The sequence below is a fragment of the Pelophylax lessonae genome (genome assembly GCF_965119305.1).
Source record: "Pelophylax lessonae genome assembly, chromosome: 4".
Taxonomy (NCBI): Eukaryota; Metazoa; Chordata; class Amphibia; order Anura; family Ranidae; genus Pelophylax; species Pelophylax lessonae.
Genome location: NC_138771.1, coordinates 120,653,983 through 120,672,502, shown reverse-complemented (window position 1 = coordinate 120,672,502; position 18,520 = coordinate 120,653,983). Strand labels below are relative to the sequence as shown.

Below are 18,520 nucleotides of genomic sequence, written 5' to 3'. Positions count from 1 at the left end.
TGTTGAAGCTGAAAGGCCCACGGTGATGAGTCCTGGAGAGTTGGATCTGGTATTCAACACATCTCTACATGACTACTGAGTGGAGATTTTGCAGCTGCAAATCCAGCCTATACTAAAAACGTAGGAGCGTTACAAAGTGCTGGCAGGTGTCGGGACTGGTCCTGCTACCGCAGCATTTTTGGGACACTATACTAAAGGGGACACTAGTATAGTTCTGTTGATGATCAATATATTAAGCCATACAGACACTAAACTAGCAATGGTGGTGATCAGCGACCTCTAGTGTGATTATGATAGCATGTGGGCAACCTAACACTAACTGACCCTGGCTGGAAGGGACACTAACTGATCCTGATGTTATCTGATGTCACAAGTGACACTAATACAGTGATCAGTGATAACATCTGTACATTGACACTGTACTAATGGCACTTGTTAAATGACAGGGGTGATTAAAGGGTTAACTGAGAGCGATCAAAGAGTTAAATGTGCCTAACTAAGGTGTGTAGGTGTACATTGGCCTCTTTTACTCACAGTGGTGTGTCTCTGGTGTGCGCACATGTGCATGCAGACCAAGTAGGAGTAGTGTACAGATACGTTGCTGTGCCTGTAGGAGCCTCATGTCCCAAGTACTTTACAGGCGGGCCGTCCTGAAGTGGTTAAAAAAGCTTTGAAGATGTCATTCAGCAAGCAATGAGAATTAACTGATTGGGCACCCTGATGTGCTGTCTGGGTTCTTCATTGGTGCTTTAACAAAATGCCTAAAAATTGCCCCAAATTGCCCAAAAATTCTGTGGGGTAGTGGCACAAAGGTGCTCAGGGTACTATAGTTCCTCAAACTTAAGATAGTCCCAAACTTTCCACTAGATGTCTCTATAGTTAGGGCTGGGAACCCTGAAATATAGGTAGTGTAGGTGTCTAGGTAGAGATCCCCAGAATAGTGAGTGGGGGATACCATAGATTGTAAGTCTGGCGGGTGTCCACTTGGAAGAGCTGGCCATTAGAAACAGTCCTAGGACCAAGGAAGCAAATATGTACTCTTTGAGATTTAGGCTTATGGAAGCTTCCAGTTAGGGGGAAGCAAGCAAGGAGAGATGTAGGACTTATGGGACTACTACCATCCCTTGGAATGTAGGACTCTGACAAAACCCCAAAGATGTAGGGTTGCTCCTCAGCTCTCTGTTCTGCTGTTATCTCTTGCAACTGAAGGATTGTGTCATCAGGTGCTCCCTCACTATCCCAGATAGTAGGCAATTGTGCTGCAAGTTTGAAAATAACTTTCTAAGCTATTGCTAGACTTGCCAGGCTTCACAATTGTGTTGCACAATTGCAGCAAATTCGCATTGCATGACTCCAGATCAATTTTCTTTGCAAACATTCTGCAAGTTCTGGTTCAGTTATGTTGTGCAAAAGTCATCTCTCCACAGGGGTCACCGTGACTTGCAGAACTCTTGCTGTAGACTCACCACTGTAACTGTGCTCTTGCTAAAGACTTGCCACGCAAATTTTCTACAAATTAGAAAAGTGTAAACTAGAACTTGTGCTTCAGGTGTTCTGCAAATGAACAACTTGCCAGTGAAAATGTGCAGCAGGATAACAAGACTTACACATATTTGTGGCAAGTTATCCTTGCTATCTGGGATGAGGCTGTACAAAAGGAGAGCATATATAGACCAGCTTGGCTTCAACACCATCCGACACAGAGGTTACAGGGTTGGACTACCAGGGGAATGGAGAGGTGGGAGGAGTGCACTGAAGGTGAGTATACGCAGGCAGCGGGACAGCTGATAACAGAATTTAGGTTCTTGTTTAGACTCTGGTTTAGGTAACCAGCAATTTCAGAAGAAGATCAACGATGGCCGTCTCCATATTTCTTTTAACACAGGTTCCAATACATGTGTTTCATCATGTAGCTCATACGGATGAGGTATTTCTTGTGAAATATAAGAAAATCATATTTACACATCCATTCCCCATCAAGGCCTATAATATATAAAACTTGTAGTGAGCCAGTATGGACGTCACTATTGTTATATAGTTACATAGGTAATCTGGTTGAAAAAAGACGCAAGTCCATCCAGTTCAACTTGTCCTTTGGAAAAAATTGTTTCTTAAGCCTCGTACACACGAACCGATTGTTGAAGAAAAAACACACGGAAAAAACACACGGAAAGTAAACCAGAATATGACATCACTTCTGCAGTTGGTTGTTGTTGGCCGACAAAATTTGTGTGCAGTCTAGAGCACATTTCAACCAACACAACAACACTGGACAAAAGACGGCCGATCGGTCGGCCAACAATCGGTGCGTGTGTACGAGGCTTCAGTTGTCATGCAAATCCAATGGCTTCAGTACTTTCTGAGTCAATGCTCTAGAACAGCATATGCAGATTAGTAGTCCTAACTTACTTGGACTTTCCTAATCTGCATGCTAGTTTTATATAAAACTTGTAGTGAGCCAGTATGGACGTCACTATTGTTATATAGTTACATAGGTAATCTGGTTGAAAAAAGACGCAAGTCCATCCAGTTCAACTTGTCCTTTGGAAAAAATTGTTTCTTAAGCCTCGTACACACGCACCTTTTGTTGGCCGTGAATTTTCGGCCAACGTCCTATCGGCCGATTGTCGGCTTGTTAGTACGATGCTTCCGACAACCGACTGCGACTTTTTCGGCCGAACAAAATCTGGTGTGCATGCTATAAAATTTTTGTTGGCCGTCAACAGAACGGCCGATTGTTCGTCAGTCAGTACAGATTTCGGCAGACAAAAATCAGATGAGCAAGTCTGGGCATGCTCAGAGAAGAAAAAACACACGGAAAGTAAACCAGAACATGACATCACTTCTGCAGTTGGTTGTTGTTGGCCGACAAAATTTGTGTGCAGTCTAGAGCACATTTCAACCAACACAACAACACTGGACAAAAGACGGCCGATCGGTCGGCCAACAATCGGTGCGTGTGTACGAGGCTTCAGTTGTCATGCAAATCCAATGGCTTCAGTACTTTCTGAGTCAATGCTCTAGAACAGCATATGCAGATTAGTAGTCCAAATTTACTTGGACTTTCCTAATCTGCATGCTAGTTTTAGGCTCCATTCAAACCTGAGCGTATTGTTTTCAGCCGTTTTTTGGGCTTTTTTTCAGACATTTTTTCAGGCATTCTTCAGGCGTTTTTTTGGGCTTTTTTCAGGCGTTTTTCGTAGGTGTTTGGAGTCAGGCATTGATATCTAACAAAAACACTTGTAATTTGCCAAATAAGAAGCTTGTGTACTTTTTTTGAGCTTCAGGCGTTTTGCTTCAGGCGACAAAACACTCATATGTGAAAAGGGGCCCATGAAATAAATGGGATTTTGCTTGTTGGGCGTTTTGAGACTTTAGAGATAAGTGTTTTACGAGCTGAAAAACGCTCAGGTGTGAACAGGGCCTTAGGTTAGTGATTCAAAAAGGAACCAGAGATAACCAGGCAACTAGCACATTGACATATATGACAACATCTGTTTGTTTGTTTTTTAAATCTAGAACTGAGGAATGCTGTGGAAGACGTTCTGCCGGCCCTGACAGAACAAGAGGTGCTGGTCTTTTATCTGAGCAGAGAATCGCCCACTGCAGGAGTATACACTCTGCTGGACAAAGTGGAAGCCGCCTCTCAGGAACCCGTCCCCAGCTCCTTCAGGTCAGGTCAGAATGCGAAGACCCCAGCTCTTTACATCTACACATCTGGAACAACAGGTATATCACACTATTTATTTCTCTTTATGACATCTACAGATTATCACACAGATGTAGAGCTCTGTGTCCTCTGGTGGCTGGTGCAGCCAATCTCCCAGAGGAAAAATACAACCTTTGGAAGGAATGAAACACTTCTGCTCTTAAAGCTGAACTCCAGGCAAATATGAAAGACAAATTAACAACAGATGCACACACTGCTCATGCCGACTAGGAAGGCTCCAAATAGCTGTGGGTGCTCTCCTAGGCTCATCACCACTGCCAAACTTGAAAATACCAATGCAAATGGCTGCACTCCAACAGATATAATGATGCTTCTTTATTGAACCAACGAACAGTCAATAAAGGATACAAAAATGTACACGCGTTTCACACATAAATTCGTGCTTGTTAACCATGGAACAAGCACGACTTTACATGTAAAACATGTCTACCTTTTTGAATTGTATTCTGTATTGACTGTGCGTTGGTTCAATAAAGAAGCATCATTATATCAGTTGGAATGCGGCCATTTTCGTTGGTATTTTCAAATATGAAAGACACACATGAAAATGTCTCTGTATTGATCAATACATCCTTAAAATTATTTTTTTAATGCAAGCAGTGTAAGCACATGGCTTGCTATCACCCTCTTGCAGTTCCTGTTGAGTAGTGCTCAAACTGGGGAAGTCAGAAGCAGCACACAAGAATTTCTTCAGTTGCACTGCATTGCAAGGAGCATGTTGGCAGGAGGAGAGAGCAGAGTGACAGAGAGATGAGCACATAGGACTGTTGGCTTTTCAGTCACAGGTTAGAGTGTGGTTAGAGACCAAGGAGTATAGCTGAACTACAGCAGAGGAAAAATCAGGTCTCTTGCCCTGCCAGACAGGGATTTGTTGTGTAACAGAGCTGGTAAATCTCAGAATTTGATGGACAGAAATATAAATCCTTTGGTAGGTAAAATAGTTCCCTTGTATGAATTATATCTGTATAATTACCTATCTGGTTGGAGTTTAGCTTTAAAATTGTTTTCTGTGCTAATAATTCACAAAATTGTGTGTGGAATAAACGTATGTTCAGGGATCAGTGATAGAACTAAAGCTGCTAAATGTCATTCTTACTTCATTTAATGTTTAACCTTTAGCCAGCACATATGTAAAGCACCTTTGGACTCTGTATTTACTATCTGGGCAACCTGTACTTACTTTTAGTTAACATTATGTTTTTCTGCTTCTGCAAAGTTAAACAAATATTTTATTTGCACAAATGGTTTAGGACACTCTGGTAACAGATTTTTTTAAAAGTACTGGAAGTAATAAATACATTAAAATACAAAATGTGGTTTGCTGCACCCTGTGAATCACCTCCATCCCCATGCGAACGTCATAGAAACACATAAATGTTCCCTTGGGACTTTATATGAGGTGCAGCACACCCAGTTGATAGATAAATAGTATGCAGATTTATGGGAACAATAATCATAAAATACCATTTTAACCACTTAAGCCCCAGAAGATTTTACCCCCTTCCTGACCAGGGGGTTTTTTGCGATTCGGCACTGCGTGACTTTAACGGAGAATTGCGCGGTTGTGCGACGCTGGACCTAAACAAATTTGGCGTCCTTTTTTTCCCACAAATAGAGCTTTCTTTTGGTGGTATTTGATCACCTGTGCGATTTTTTGATCATGCGCTATAATCAAAAAAAGAGCTACAATTTTGCAAAAATAACAATATTTTTCAAATTTTTTTATATGAAATTCCCCCAAAAAAATGTAAAAATCAAAATGTTTTTAAATTTTTTGCCAATTTGTTTTCTGCTACATATGCTTGGTAAAAAAAAAAATCACAAAAAGCGTATTTTGATTGGTTTGCGCAAAAGTTATTGTGTTTACTAACTAAGGGAAAGATTTTTGTCATTTTTGTTGTTTTTTTTTTAACGAGTAATGGCCGCGATCTGCGATTTTTTTTGCGGGACTGCGACATTGCGGCGGACAGATCGGACCCTTGACTGACATTGACACTTTTGGGGGTACCAGTGACATTACTACAGTAATCAGTGCTATACATATGTACTGTTACTGTAAAAATGACACTGGCAGGGAAGGGGTTAACTTTATTGGGGAAGGAGGGGTTAAGTGTTTCCCTAGGGGCGTGTTTCTAACTGTGATTGGACATGGCTACTGGTGTAAGAACAGAGATCAACGGTCCTGCATAGTAGAACCGTGTGATCTCCATTTTTACACAGGGGAGAATGACAGGCGGCTTTGTTTACATTAGCCGCCTGCCTTTCTCCCTTCACGGCGAACGATCGCGAGTGACTGGCGGACATCGGGTCCGCCGGTCACACGCACTGACTTGTTAGGGAACGAGCCGGGGCGGGCGCGCGCCTCCGCGGGCGCGCGCTTGCCCGCTATTGGCTCACAAGCAAGTGACAGGCTAGTGACGTACCCATACGTCACTTTGCCTGGCCGGGGCTGACCGCCGCAGTATATGTACTTGCGGCGGTAGGCAACCGGTTAAACAAATACCATGCTATCAGGCAAATTTGCAGTAATTAACATGATATATTCCATAACAGAACACAATATTCCAAAAATCAGTACATAATTGGTTTAAAAATGCATCTTTAGGACCCAAAAGATTGGTCCTAAAGGTGCATTTTTAAACCAATTATGTACTGATTTTTGGAATATTGTGTTCTGTTATGGAATATATCGTGTTAATTACTACAAAGCTGCCTGATACCATATTTGTTTGATATGCTATTTTACTATTATTGTACCCATCAATAAATCTGCATACTATGTATCCATCAACTAGGTGTGCTGCGCCTCATTTAAAGTCCTAAGGGCAAATGTATGTGTTTCTATGAAGTACTAAATCCATTCCTTGGTCTTAAAGCTCACCTTTAAGCAGGTATAAAGGCCAACATGCTATCCATTTATAGTTTAATTAAAAAGATGCATACAGTTATTTTTATATAGAACTAGATTGTACACTTAAAGAGGAAGTAAACCCTCCTCAGTAACTTTTACCTATAGGTAAGCCTATGATAAGGCTTACCTATAGGTACTGTAAATATCTCCTAAATTTGCACCGTTTAGGAGATATTTACATTTCATGCAGCCAGTGACGTCACTGGCGCATGCGCTCTGAAGGAACGGCCGATCGTGCCGTTCCTTCAGAGACCCGTGCCGTGACTGTCGGCTCCCGTGCGCGGGAGTGACGTCACCGCGGCTCCGGCCAATCAGATGGCCGGATGCCGCGATCCCGGAAGAACATGTCCAGTCGCTCGTCATACAGCTAAGGGGACGGCACGGCGGGGGCTCGTTCTAAGGTAAGTAGCTCATTATGTGTTTCTCTTGCAGGTTTCAAAAAAAAAAAAAAAAAAAACGTTTTGGGGGTTTACAACCTCTTTAAAGGAGAAGTATAGACAAAGCTATTTTGACTCTAATTCTCCTATGGATCACAAGAGTGCACTCCTGTATCCAGTTTTCAGCTGACAGCAGGTTAATGCCCGCTGTAGGCTGGGCTGGCGTCACTCAGGTGGTCCAGGATGAGGAAAGATTCTGACTTTACAGTTGGGATCCAACCAGATGCCTGGACCAGCAGCTGGCTCAGCCTCTCAGCAAGCCACTAGGAGACTGAGTCAGCTTACTACACAGCCCAGCGCTCCAGTGAGTGCTGGAGGGGCAGAGCAGAGAGCTGCTGACTGACAGTCATTGGCTCTCTGCAGACTGAAGACCAAGAACTGAGCAATCAGTGCTGTTTGATAACTCAGTTCTCGGGCTTAGAGCTAGCGGGGGACAGATGCAGCCGGGATCGATGCTGCATCCACTTAGGTGAGTATGAATGTTTGTTTTCTTAATTCCCAAACTTCTCTTTTAAAGTAATCCCAAAGTCTGATTGAAAGAAAGAACATTCTATTAAACTGGTCGTAAAGGCTAAAGGTTTTTACCTGCATGCATTCCATGAAAAACCTTCCGTGTGCTGCTCCCATGCAGCCCCCCCCATACTCATCTAAGCCCCGTCTTGATCCAGTGATATGCACGGGAGCCTTGGCTGACCCGGGTCTCTATCCCCTCATTGGCTGAGAAAGCAGCAGGAGCCATTGGCTCCCACTACTGTTAATCACAGCCAGTGAGCCAATGGGGAGAGAGTGGGGTCTGGGCCAAGCCACGACTCTATGTGTCCTATGGATGCATAGAGCAGGGCTCGGGAGCATACATGTACTAGTGCCGCCATAGCAAGCGGCTTGCTATTGGGGGCACTGTTCAAGGAGGTGGAGTCAGGAGCTCCAATAGGGGTCCCAAGAAGAAGAGGATCAGGGCTGCTCTGTGCAAAACCATTGCACAGAGCAGGTAATACAACCAGTGACATCTTAAGAGCATAATAGGCCCCCGGGCAATGCAGTGCACTGGGCCCCGCCAACACAATCACCCACGACAATATAAAAATGCAAATTAACGATAAGGCGATATTTATTGGTAAAGCAGTGCCAGGCTAATGACAGCTTCCAAGTTAAGTTCGGCGGCTAGGTATGATAAAGACACACACGGACGGGAGTCAGATCCGACTGTCCTGTGTGTGCTTGTTCCCGTCATGGCCCAAGTGGCCTGACAGCCGCGTAGGGCCGACAGGCGCTTGCCACCTGCTAAGTTCAGTGGCGGGATGCGCACGGGAATCGGGACTAATTCTTGGCTGGGGCTGGGTCACTGGGCAGGTGGCCCCCCGGGCAACTGCCCATCATGCCCCTTCAGTAAGATGGCCCTGAATACAACATGTTTGTTATTTAAAAAAAAAAAAAAAAAAAACTTTGAATATCATCGTTCTTTAGCTCTCATCCTCCTCCAAATGTCCAAATCCTTTTTTTTTTTTTTTTTTTTTTTTTGCTGCTGTGATTCAACTTCCTGTTAGAAGGTGGATACATTCTTTCTCCATATTCCCACTGCATGTAGGAACATAGCCACCCTCTCTTGCTTGCTCCAGGGATTGACTAGGGACTGTGGGATTTATAGTGTGCATAGAGCAGAGAACATCACCACAACTAATGTTCCAAACAAATGGAAGTGAAGGGAAAATGTAGGGGCTCGAGAGCTCATGGTGGATGTACAAAGTATATGAATATTTGTTTCACCAATAAGGATATCATTTAGTGTTACTTTCAATTTGCTTTAATAGTAGCAGTATTTATTAATAGCCCGCTGTAATTCCCTGCACATCGGCACACAAATTGGAAAATGAAAGGGCAGCATTGTATGCCAATCAAACGCTACTGATTTACACAGTTCTAATCATAGAAGAGCAATTTGAGAAGAGGGAACAGAATGGTAATTTTATCATTGTGCTGCTTCACTGCCCAATCACTGGGAAATCCTAGACCTGGTTGTATTGCTCACCTGCACTGTACTATCTGCAGAAGAGTCAGGGAGTGCAGGACCTGACTGTGCAGTCTGATTACAATACCATGAGGGAAAGGACAGAGATAAAAATATTATGCCTGGTAAAACAGGTTCCATCTATTTATTTCTGCTAGGTATCCTTTAGATTTCTATAGTATTATTAGGTACCCTTTAGTTTTTATAGTATTAACCACTTGACCTCCAGGCCTTTTCTGGCACTTTTTGTTTACATGTAACAATCAGTATTTTTTGCTAGAAAATTTCTTAAAACCACCAAACATTATATATTTTATTAAAGCAGAGGCACTAGAGAACAAATTTTATTTTAATGCACAAAAACACAATACATAACCCAATTTGTTGGTAAAATATAAAAGATAATGTTACATGAGTAAATAGATATAAAACATATCACACTTTAAAATTGCGTGCATCCGTGCATCGGTGACAGAGGTAAATTTTACTATTTATATGTGACACTTTAAAAGCCTTTATAGGTTACCACTTTAGATTTACACAGGAGGTCTGGTGCTAGAATTACTAGCCAGGATCTGACATTTGTGGTGATACCTCACATGTGTGGGATGATCACTGTTTTGAGTGCACGCAGGACCTATGCGTGTGTTAACCTTTGCATGCGAGCAAGGAGGCACTTTTTTTTTTACACTGTCGCTTTAAATTTTATTTTTTTTGGTCACTTTTGTTGCAGTCACAAGGAATGTAAACATCCCTTGTAACAGTAATCGGCATGTGATAGGTATTCTTCATAGAGAAATCTGGGGTCTATTAGACCCCAGATCCCCCCCTCTCCCCTAAAAGCGTTTGATCACACCAAGAACGGTGTGATCCTACACTTTTTAATTGTTAAAAATGGCACTGTTTCCATCTGGGTAAACTGAAAGTGATACAAGATCATAATTTCTGGATTACTAGATCATAGAGCCGAACATAGCTGATTCGGTCTTTGTTAATCTCTATTAACAGCCAGAAGAAATACAGGCTAGTCGATCAGGACTCCCGGTGAAACAAGAGATCCCAGTAAAGCCATGGAAGGCGGGGGACGTCCCCTTCCACTGCTTGTAAAAGCAATCCAGTGGCTACTTCGCCGCTTGTTTAGCTTTTACAAAAGAGCTGACTGTCGGCTCTAAAAAACAGTACTGAGATGATACCTGCAGCTGCAGGCTTCATCTGGGTATAACCACTGGAAGTCCAGCGACCTATGGGTACGTCACTGGTTGACAAGTGGTTAATTTATAATAATAACTACTTATAATAATGTTTTTTTATAAACCACGAATGTTCACAGCTTTGGATGCTATAGATTCTGACCTTTACTTGTATTTTCAATTACAGTATTGGTCTGTCTGCCCTAAACCAAGTCCATTGACCATTTTCTTTTATTTTTGCTACTGTTCTCTTTCAAGAGCTGAGGCCCATAGGGAGAATCTGAGATGTACACAGGTCAAGGGGGATATTTGGTTAGGACTAGAGACATTGTTATTATTATTAAGAATTTTATTTGACACAAGCAGTTTGTGCAGCGCTTTACAATATAGGGGTAGACAGTTACAAAACCATACAATAGGGATAGGAGAGCCCTGTTCATGTGAGCTTACAATCTAATAGGGTGGGGCAAGTGGTACAAAAGGTAATAACTATGAGGGAAAAGCTGATGGAAGAATTAAAAGTTCAGTTGTTAGGTGTAGGGGGTTTAGGCTTCCCTGGAGAGATGGATTTTCAGGGATCGCCTAAAGGTGGAAAGAGTAGAAGATAGCCAAACACATTGAAGTAGAGAGTTCCAGATGACGGGAGAGGATCTAGAGAAATCTTGTAGGCGAGCATGGGAGGAGGTTACAAGGGAGCTAGAGAGCAGGAGGTCAAATGAGAAGTGGAGAGAATAGTTTATGATATATTGAGACAAACTGGTGAGGTAGCTCGGGGTAGAGTTGTAAATGGTTTTGTAAGTTGTTAGTATTTTGAATTTTATTAATTAGGCAATCAGAAGCCAGTGGAGGGATTGGCAGAGAGGGGTATGGGAAACTGAGCAGTTTGCCAGGTGGATGAGTCTGGCAGCAGCAGCATCCATGATATACTGAAGAGGGGAGATAGACCTACGAGCAGAATATTGCAAAAGTCAAGACGAGAGATTACAAGGGAGTGAATTAGTTGCTTGGTAGTTCCAAAGGTTAAAAAGAAGCATATTGTAAGAATATTTAATAATATCGCTGTGCCTCCATTATGTCAGACTATTTATACTGCTCTGAATATAACAGTGTCTATTTATGGTTAATAAGCAAAGATCTGTGAGGAAGGAGAATCTCCACGTATTTCCACAAATCAATATGTAGCAAATTCTTTTATATTGATTAATTTATTTTTAAAAGCATATACCAATCTTAGTGAGTACAGTCTACAGTATGGAATATATAAAAATATTTATTCTCAAGACATGTATTCACTATAAATGATCAAAAAAGGAAATGACACAAAGAAACAACTTTACATAAAATACTAACTTCAAACAATCAATGCAATGTGATGTTTAGCTCAATAATGAAAGTGAAAGTGAAAGCAAGATTACCATTTCTCCAGGTATAGCATAAACCATAGGTCAGTGTTCTATATAAACAGACCACAATTGTCTGCGAATTGCATAGCCGAAAGTCACTTCACTGCAGATGGAGTGAGAATAAGCCATGCAAAACGGAAGACTTAAAATCGCAAATAATGCGCTAAATCTGATATTAATAAAAATGTATTAAAACAAAAATCAGCTTTTTAGAGAAAAATCTACTATGGTTTATACGGCTGGGATTGTAATCTTATTACCCTTAAATATGCAATATAAAACATATAAGGAAGTAAATAAACAATATTGAATAAACTCAAATAAACAGCAAAGTTATATTTACCACACTTAAGTTGGCAGCTAGCTTCAAATGGTCATTACCAGAGTCCTTAAGATGGATGCCTTTCTTAAGATGGTGGCTTCCCTCCAAGTTTCAGATAAAATGATGGAGCAAGATGGAGTATGTCTAGATGAGTCTATAGATGGATGTAGTAGTGTGTGTGTTGCAAGTGTAATGTATGTTGTCAGTAGTGATGTGTGTCCTCTCTCATCTCTGGGTTCTTCATTTTATATGGTATGAACAAAGGACTATTAAAATTACCATAAGTTAAACCCAGAGGGATGAAACATTATTCCCATTGGTTGGGATATTCTATCCATTAACTGGTGAGGTCATAGTCACACCTCTCCTAATAACTCAATACTTTGTATAATAAAATTAAAGGATGATTTCTCTATGTTCAAGATTAACTATAAAACACAACATAAAACTTTGTCCATACTCTCAGTACATACATAAATGTGCATCTAATCTCCATCATTCACCCTGGCAAGTAATGCCATTTCAATAATTATATTTTTAATACAATATAATATTTCTATATTGGAAATATCTAAATTACCCCAAGACTGCATTTGGTATTTTGTCCAAAGAGGGCAGTATTGTACCGTTCATTAGATTTTGTATTTAACAATAATTAGAATATATCCTTATCTGATGATCTTTGACCTGTCTGGCCAGTAAAGATCCATTAATTATTTGACCATGCCATAGGCTGTCGGACATGGCGTCTAGGATTGGAAGATCTATTACTTAGTCTATTCTAAAGCAACGCTTGTATAAACACTCCTACCACATGCCTTAAAATGAAGTATTTTAAGTGGAATTACTTTTACCTAAGTAAGATTTGTTATTTAGCAAAAATATAAACCCAACATATGGTAGACAAACGATTTCTAAATATATATGTATATGCCTTACATAATATAATGACATAATTATGGCTAATATCTTCTCACACATAATAATGTATCTTAAAAATATATATTCTAAATGAACCTATTGTTCATCTTTAAAATACAGGCAATTAAGGAGACATCACCTTAACATCTGGTATAGCGTCAGGCTGACTGAGTCTTATCTAAAAGAACGTCAGTTTTCCACTTATTTATGACAAAAGAAAACAGAAATATCTGCTGAAATTATAAGACCCTATTGTAAGAGAAATTTTGTTTAACAAGGACGTGTGAACTTTCATTCACCCTCCAAACGAGATGGAAGCTGCACTATTCAAAATCTTATATGCATAAGATGGAATATACATGGCTTTTTAAATCCATTTTTTTTTCTATTAGTTATTTTAATCACCCCAATACACCTGACAATATTATAGGGTTGTTACGGGGGTGAGGTCTACACGATTTGGACAGTGATTAAATTTGGGGCTGGAAGGACAGGTCAGAGTCCAGGATTAGACCTAGAACCCTGGCATGAGGGGTGGGACTGATAGTTGTATTGTTGATCTCGATGGGTTTCATAGTGTAGTATGTAAAATTAGTTTTATTAAAAGAATAGTATACACTCACAGTAAGGTATGTACAATCGCAGAACCGCCAATGCGGTGAATCCGATACTTCCGGTCTCGGCCGTAGACCAGGAAGTGACGTCATCTGGCTCCTCTCGACGCATTGCGTCACAACCTCGTGACTTTATCAAGGGATAGTTCTGCAAATTAACATTTATAAAATTAATGGTTCATTTGAAAACAAATGTAAATATTTATATCAGGTGCGGGATTATTGGCATTATTAACTATAAATGGCAATAATTGGCATTATATTAATTGGTCACAGTTATTGAATATGGTTCCAATCGACAATCCAAATGACCCATGTAGTAGGGCAGTTACATTACATGTCTTGAAAAGTTGACAATTAAAGTGACAATAAATGATATCCTAATTCTCTAAAAATAATCTATATACTATACATCCACTACTTAATGGGCCTTTAATCTGTGTAGCACTACCCCCTGCAAGGGCTGCTGATGGCTGGCTCCCCTACTCCTGCACAGCCGTGCAACACACAATCTTCGCTATCATCCAGACACAAGAAGTCAGTCCCTTGGCTTTGTTTTTGATGTTTTATTAGGAGTAACAACTTGGATGGGGTGAGGGGATTTATGGGATGCCCAACTTGAAGCAAAGAACAACAAAAAGTGGACAACTTTCCTTTTCTGTACAAAAGGATCCTGAATTGCTTTCTTCCTTTACTCATACAGTCCTTAGTAGAATAATAGAAAAAGTCCATTACAGACTAGGTCTCCATTCACACTGGTACGACTTGTCAGGCGACTTGGTCAGCCTGACAAGTCACGCACCGTCACGTCCCATAGTGTAGTACAGGACCGGTTCTAATAGGAGCGACACAAGTCGCTCCGACTTAGAAAAAGGGTGCTGTACTACTTCGGGGCGACCTGGAGCGACTTGCATAGACATTCATTTTATGAAGTCCGTGCAAGTCACGCCGAAGTCGCGCTGCAAGCGACTTCACAGGTCGCCCCCTAAGTCAGAGCGACGTAGTGTGAAACGAGCCTAGCAGTTCTTAGCCACTCTTGGAAAAAGCACAAAAAGATGAGGCAAACTGCATGCAGGAGTATATCCTCTAAAAGATAAATAAGATAACCGCGCTCAGTCTGAGAAATAGATGAAACACATAGGCTGCAAGCACCAAAGGATAAGATTGTAATCCGGATAAACAATAGAAAAATGGGGTGCAGCGCCAATAACACAATAATGATGATGAACAGTCACATGATCAATGATAATAATGTGAATTCAGGTAAGTCCACTCAGCACATTCCGTGAGATAGTTGTTGAAACCCCACGCCCAGGAGAGGTGATAAGTCCAAAAATCACTCCACCAAAGTGCTTGAGATAATTTAAACCGCTTACCAGACCTAATTGACCCTCAGATTATAGAGTGGTCAAATACAGCATGTAGTACAGATTCCTCCCAGGATCAGCAAACTGCAACCCATTTTTCTAAGGAGTATATCCTCTCCTTGTGTAAAGCTGCTTCCATCTACACTGCTTGCAGGCACTCCTGGCTTCTCTGAAGATCTGAAGGATAAAAGGGTTGAGCACAATGTTGTCCTTTAGAAAGCTTGCTACATGTGGCAGTCTCTCCCCTTAAAAAAACCCTGGGTGTGCTGATGTACTCATACTGTCCTCCATGCTCCCACTGCTCTCAGGCAAGATTCCAATTCAAACTGTTCTGCTGAATGGATGTTCCTGAGCCAGCCCGAGCCCAGCCTGGGACTGGGGTCTCCACTAGACCTATGAGACCCCTCATAGGCCACCAGCAACCTCCTCAGCATTCCATCTTCCACCGACTCCCCTGCTAGACCTGTAGAATAAAAAGGTGTTCCTGATTTTAACACCCTGCGATCTTTGCGCAAATGTATCAAAACATTTGCGATTTGGGTGTGTTTATTCGTTAAAAATTCTCTATATTCATTTTTAGCAGATATAAACACAGTAAATGTCACAGAATTCCTGCTAAATTCCTACTAACTGTAAAAGCTTAACCTGTATTAAGTTAATAAATAACAAATATTTGTCATTTTTAAGTTACACCTTTTTGCAAAATGGTGAAAACTGAACGTACGCAAAAATGTAAAGAACAACATTTCTCTAAAAATCTGAAGGTTTTCATTGTTCCCTTACAGCTTTCAGAGTTTGTTAAAGACCCCCCAAACCATTTATTTTCTGAAAGCATAAGCCCAGTAGAATAAAAGGAAGGTGCTACTGATTTTTAAGGTCCCACGATATTTGCGCAAATGTTTACCAAATCAATATTTTTGTTAAAAATACACTAAAATCATTTATAGCAGATACAAACACAGCAAGTTTTACACAATTCCTGCTAAAGTCCTACCAAATATAAAAGCTTAACCTGTATTGAGTTAATAAATGACAAATATTTGTAAATGTTTAATTGCACCTTTTTGCGAAATGGTGAAAACTGAACGTACACAAAACTGTAAATAACCAAATTTCTCAAAAATCTGGAGGTTTTCATTTTTCACTTTCAGCTTTCAGAGTGTTTAACCACTTAAGCCCCGGAGGATTTTCCTGCTAAAAGACCAGGGGGTATTTTGCGATTCGGCACTGCGTGACTTTAACGGACATTTGCGCGGTCGTGCGACGCTGTACCTAAACGAATTTGACGTCCTTTTTTTCCCACAAACAGAGCTTTCTTTTGGTGGTATTTGATCACCTGTGCGATTTTTTGATCACGCGCTATAAACAAAAAAAGAGCGACAATTTTGCAAAAATAGCAATATTTTTCACATTTTTTTATATGAAATTCCCCCCAAAAAAAATGTAAAAATCAAAATTTTTTAAAATTTTTGGCCAACTTGTTTTATCCTACCTATGTTTGGTAAAAAAAATCGCAAAAAGCGTATTTTGATTGGTTTGCGCAAAAGTTATCGCGTTTACTAACAAAGGGAAAGATTTTTGTCATTTTTGTTGTTTTTTTTTTAACGCGTAATGGCGGCGATTTGCGATTTTTTTTGTGGTACTGCGACATTGCGGCGGACAGATCGGACCCTTGACTGACATTTTTGACACTTTTGGGGTTACCAGTGACATTTCTACAGTAATCAGTGCTATACATATGCACTGTTACTGTAAAAATACACTGGCAGTGAAGGGGTTAACTTTATTTGGGAGGGAGGGGCTGTGTGTGTCCCTAGGGGCGTGGTTTCTACTGTGATTGGCTGTGGCTCTAGCTGTAAGGACACTGATCAACGGATCTACATACTAGATCCGAGTGATCAGTGTCTTTACAGCGAGGAGAATGACAGGCAGCTTGTTTACACAAGCTGCCTGACATTCTCCCTCTCCCCCGACGATCGCCGAGTGGCCGGCGGACATCGGGTCCGCTGGTCACACGCGCGGGGGGGTCCGTGACCGCGCGGGAGCGCGCCTCCGCGGGCGCGCGCTCGCTCCCCAGACCCTCCCAGGCTAGTGACGTTAATTAACGTCACTCTGCCTGGCAGGGGCTGACCGCCGCAGTAAATCTACTTGGTCGGTTAAAAGACCCCCCATACTATACATTTTCTGAAAGCAAAGGGCCAGTAGAATAAATGAAAGGTGCTACTGATTTTTAAGGCCCAGCGATATTTGCCTAAACAATATTTTCGCTAAAAATGCACTAAAATCATTATTAGCCGATACAAACACAGCAGATTTTACAAAATCCCTGCTAAATTCCTTCTAAATATAAAAGTTAAACCTGTATTGAGTTAATAAATAACAAATATTTGTACACTAGGGCTCTTTCACACGGGCGGTCCGATCAGATCCGCCTGTCAGTTTTTTAGGCGGATCTGATCGGATCCTCCATGCAGCTCTATGGGGCAGCGGGTGTCAGCGGAGACACCTCCGCTGACACCCGCTGCCATCCGCATCCGATTCTGTGCTGAAATCTGGACGGATGGAAACCCTATTTTTCCATCCGTTCAGTAATCGGAGCGGAGCGGATCTGATGAGAGCGGACAAGCGGTCCGCTCTCATCCGATCCCCCATAGAGGGCAGCGGGGGCTGAGATACCTCCCTCTCCGCTCTGCAAGCGGAGACGGAGCTGTCATCCGCCGGCTCAGCGGGGATCGCGGATCAATCCCCGCTGAGCAACACGGATCCGCCTACGGAGGCGGACCATGTGAAAGAGCCCTTAAATTGCACCTTTTTGAGAAATAGTGAAAATCGGACGTACGCAAAAATTTCTCTACAAATCTGGAGATTTTCCCTTTTCACTTACAGCTTTCGGTTTATAAAAGACACCCCAAATCATATATTTTATGAACGCACATGGCCAGTAGAATAAAAAGGTGCTACTGATTTTTAAGGCACCGCGATATTTGCGCAAATGTTTATCAAACCAATATTGTCGCTAAAAATACACTAAAATCATTATAGTGGATTCATACATGGCAAAATGTACAAAATTCCTACTAAATATAAAAGTTAAAACTGTATTGCGTTAATAAATAAATATTTGTACATTTTACCTTTTTGCTGAAGGTGAAAACTGAATGTACGCAAAACTGTAAATAAAAACAATTTACTCTAAAAATCAGGAGGTTACCATTTTTCACTTACAGCTTTCAGAGTTTAAAAAGTCCCCTCAGGCTCGGTTCACACTGATGCGATGTGGGAAACCCTGCAAATCCAGTGCGGGTTCCCGCATCGCTCCTAAATCACTGGCAGTTCACACTGTCCTCTGCGAGCCGCTGAGGGTGTCAATACAAAGTTAATGACACCCCCAGATCAGTTTGCAGATCGCAGTGCAAAACTGTGATTTCGGGCAGGAATCGAATCGCATGGGTTTTCACATCAGATTCTGCTGCGGACAAAAGAAAGGGTCCTGCATAAGTTTGGTCCGAATGCGATGCTAATTCAGCCATACAGCCAAGCAGGCAGATCTGCTTGACAGACACCGCTCCATTTTTAAAAAAAATGTATGTATTTCTTTTACTTTTTTACAATTTTATATA

The 18,520-nt window shown here is 41.3% G+C and overlaps 1 protein-coding gene across 1 annotated transcript in view; it reads left to right on the top strand.

Moving 5' to 3' along the window:
* LOC309552295 (long-chain fatty acid transport protein 2-like) overlaps positions 1–18,520 on the top strand; it is a 108,694-nt gene that overhangs the window by 3,170 nt on the left and 87,004 nt on the right. The window contains exon 2 of the mRNA XM_082253190.1: positions 3,520–3,729. Coding sequence (XP_082109316.1) covers positions 3,520–3,729 — 210 coding nt within the window. The remainder of the gene's footprint in view (positions 1–3,519; positions 3,730–18,520) is intronic.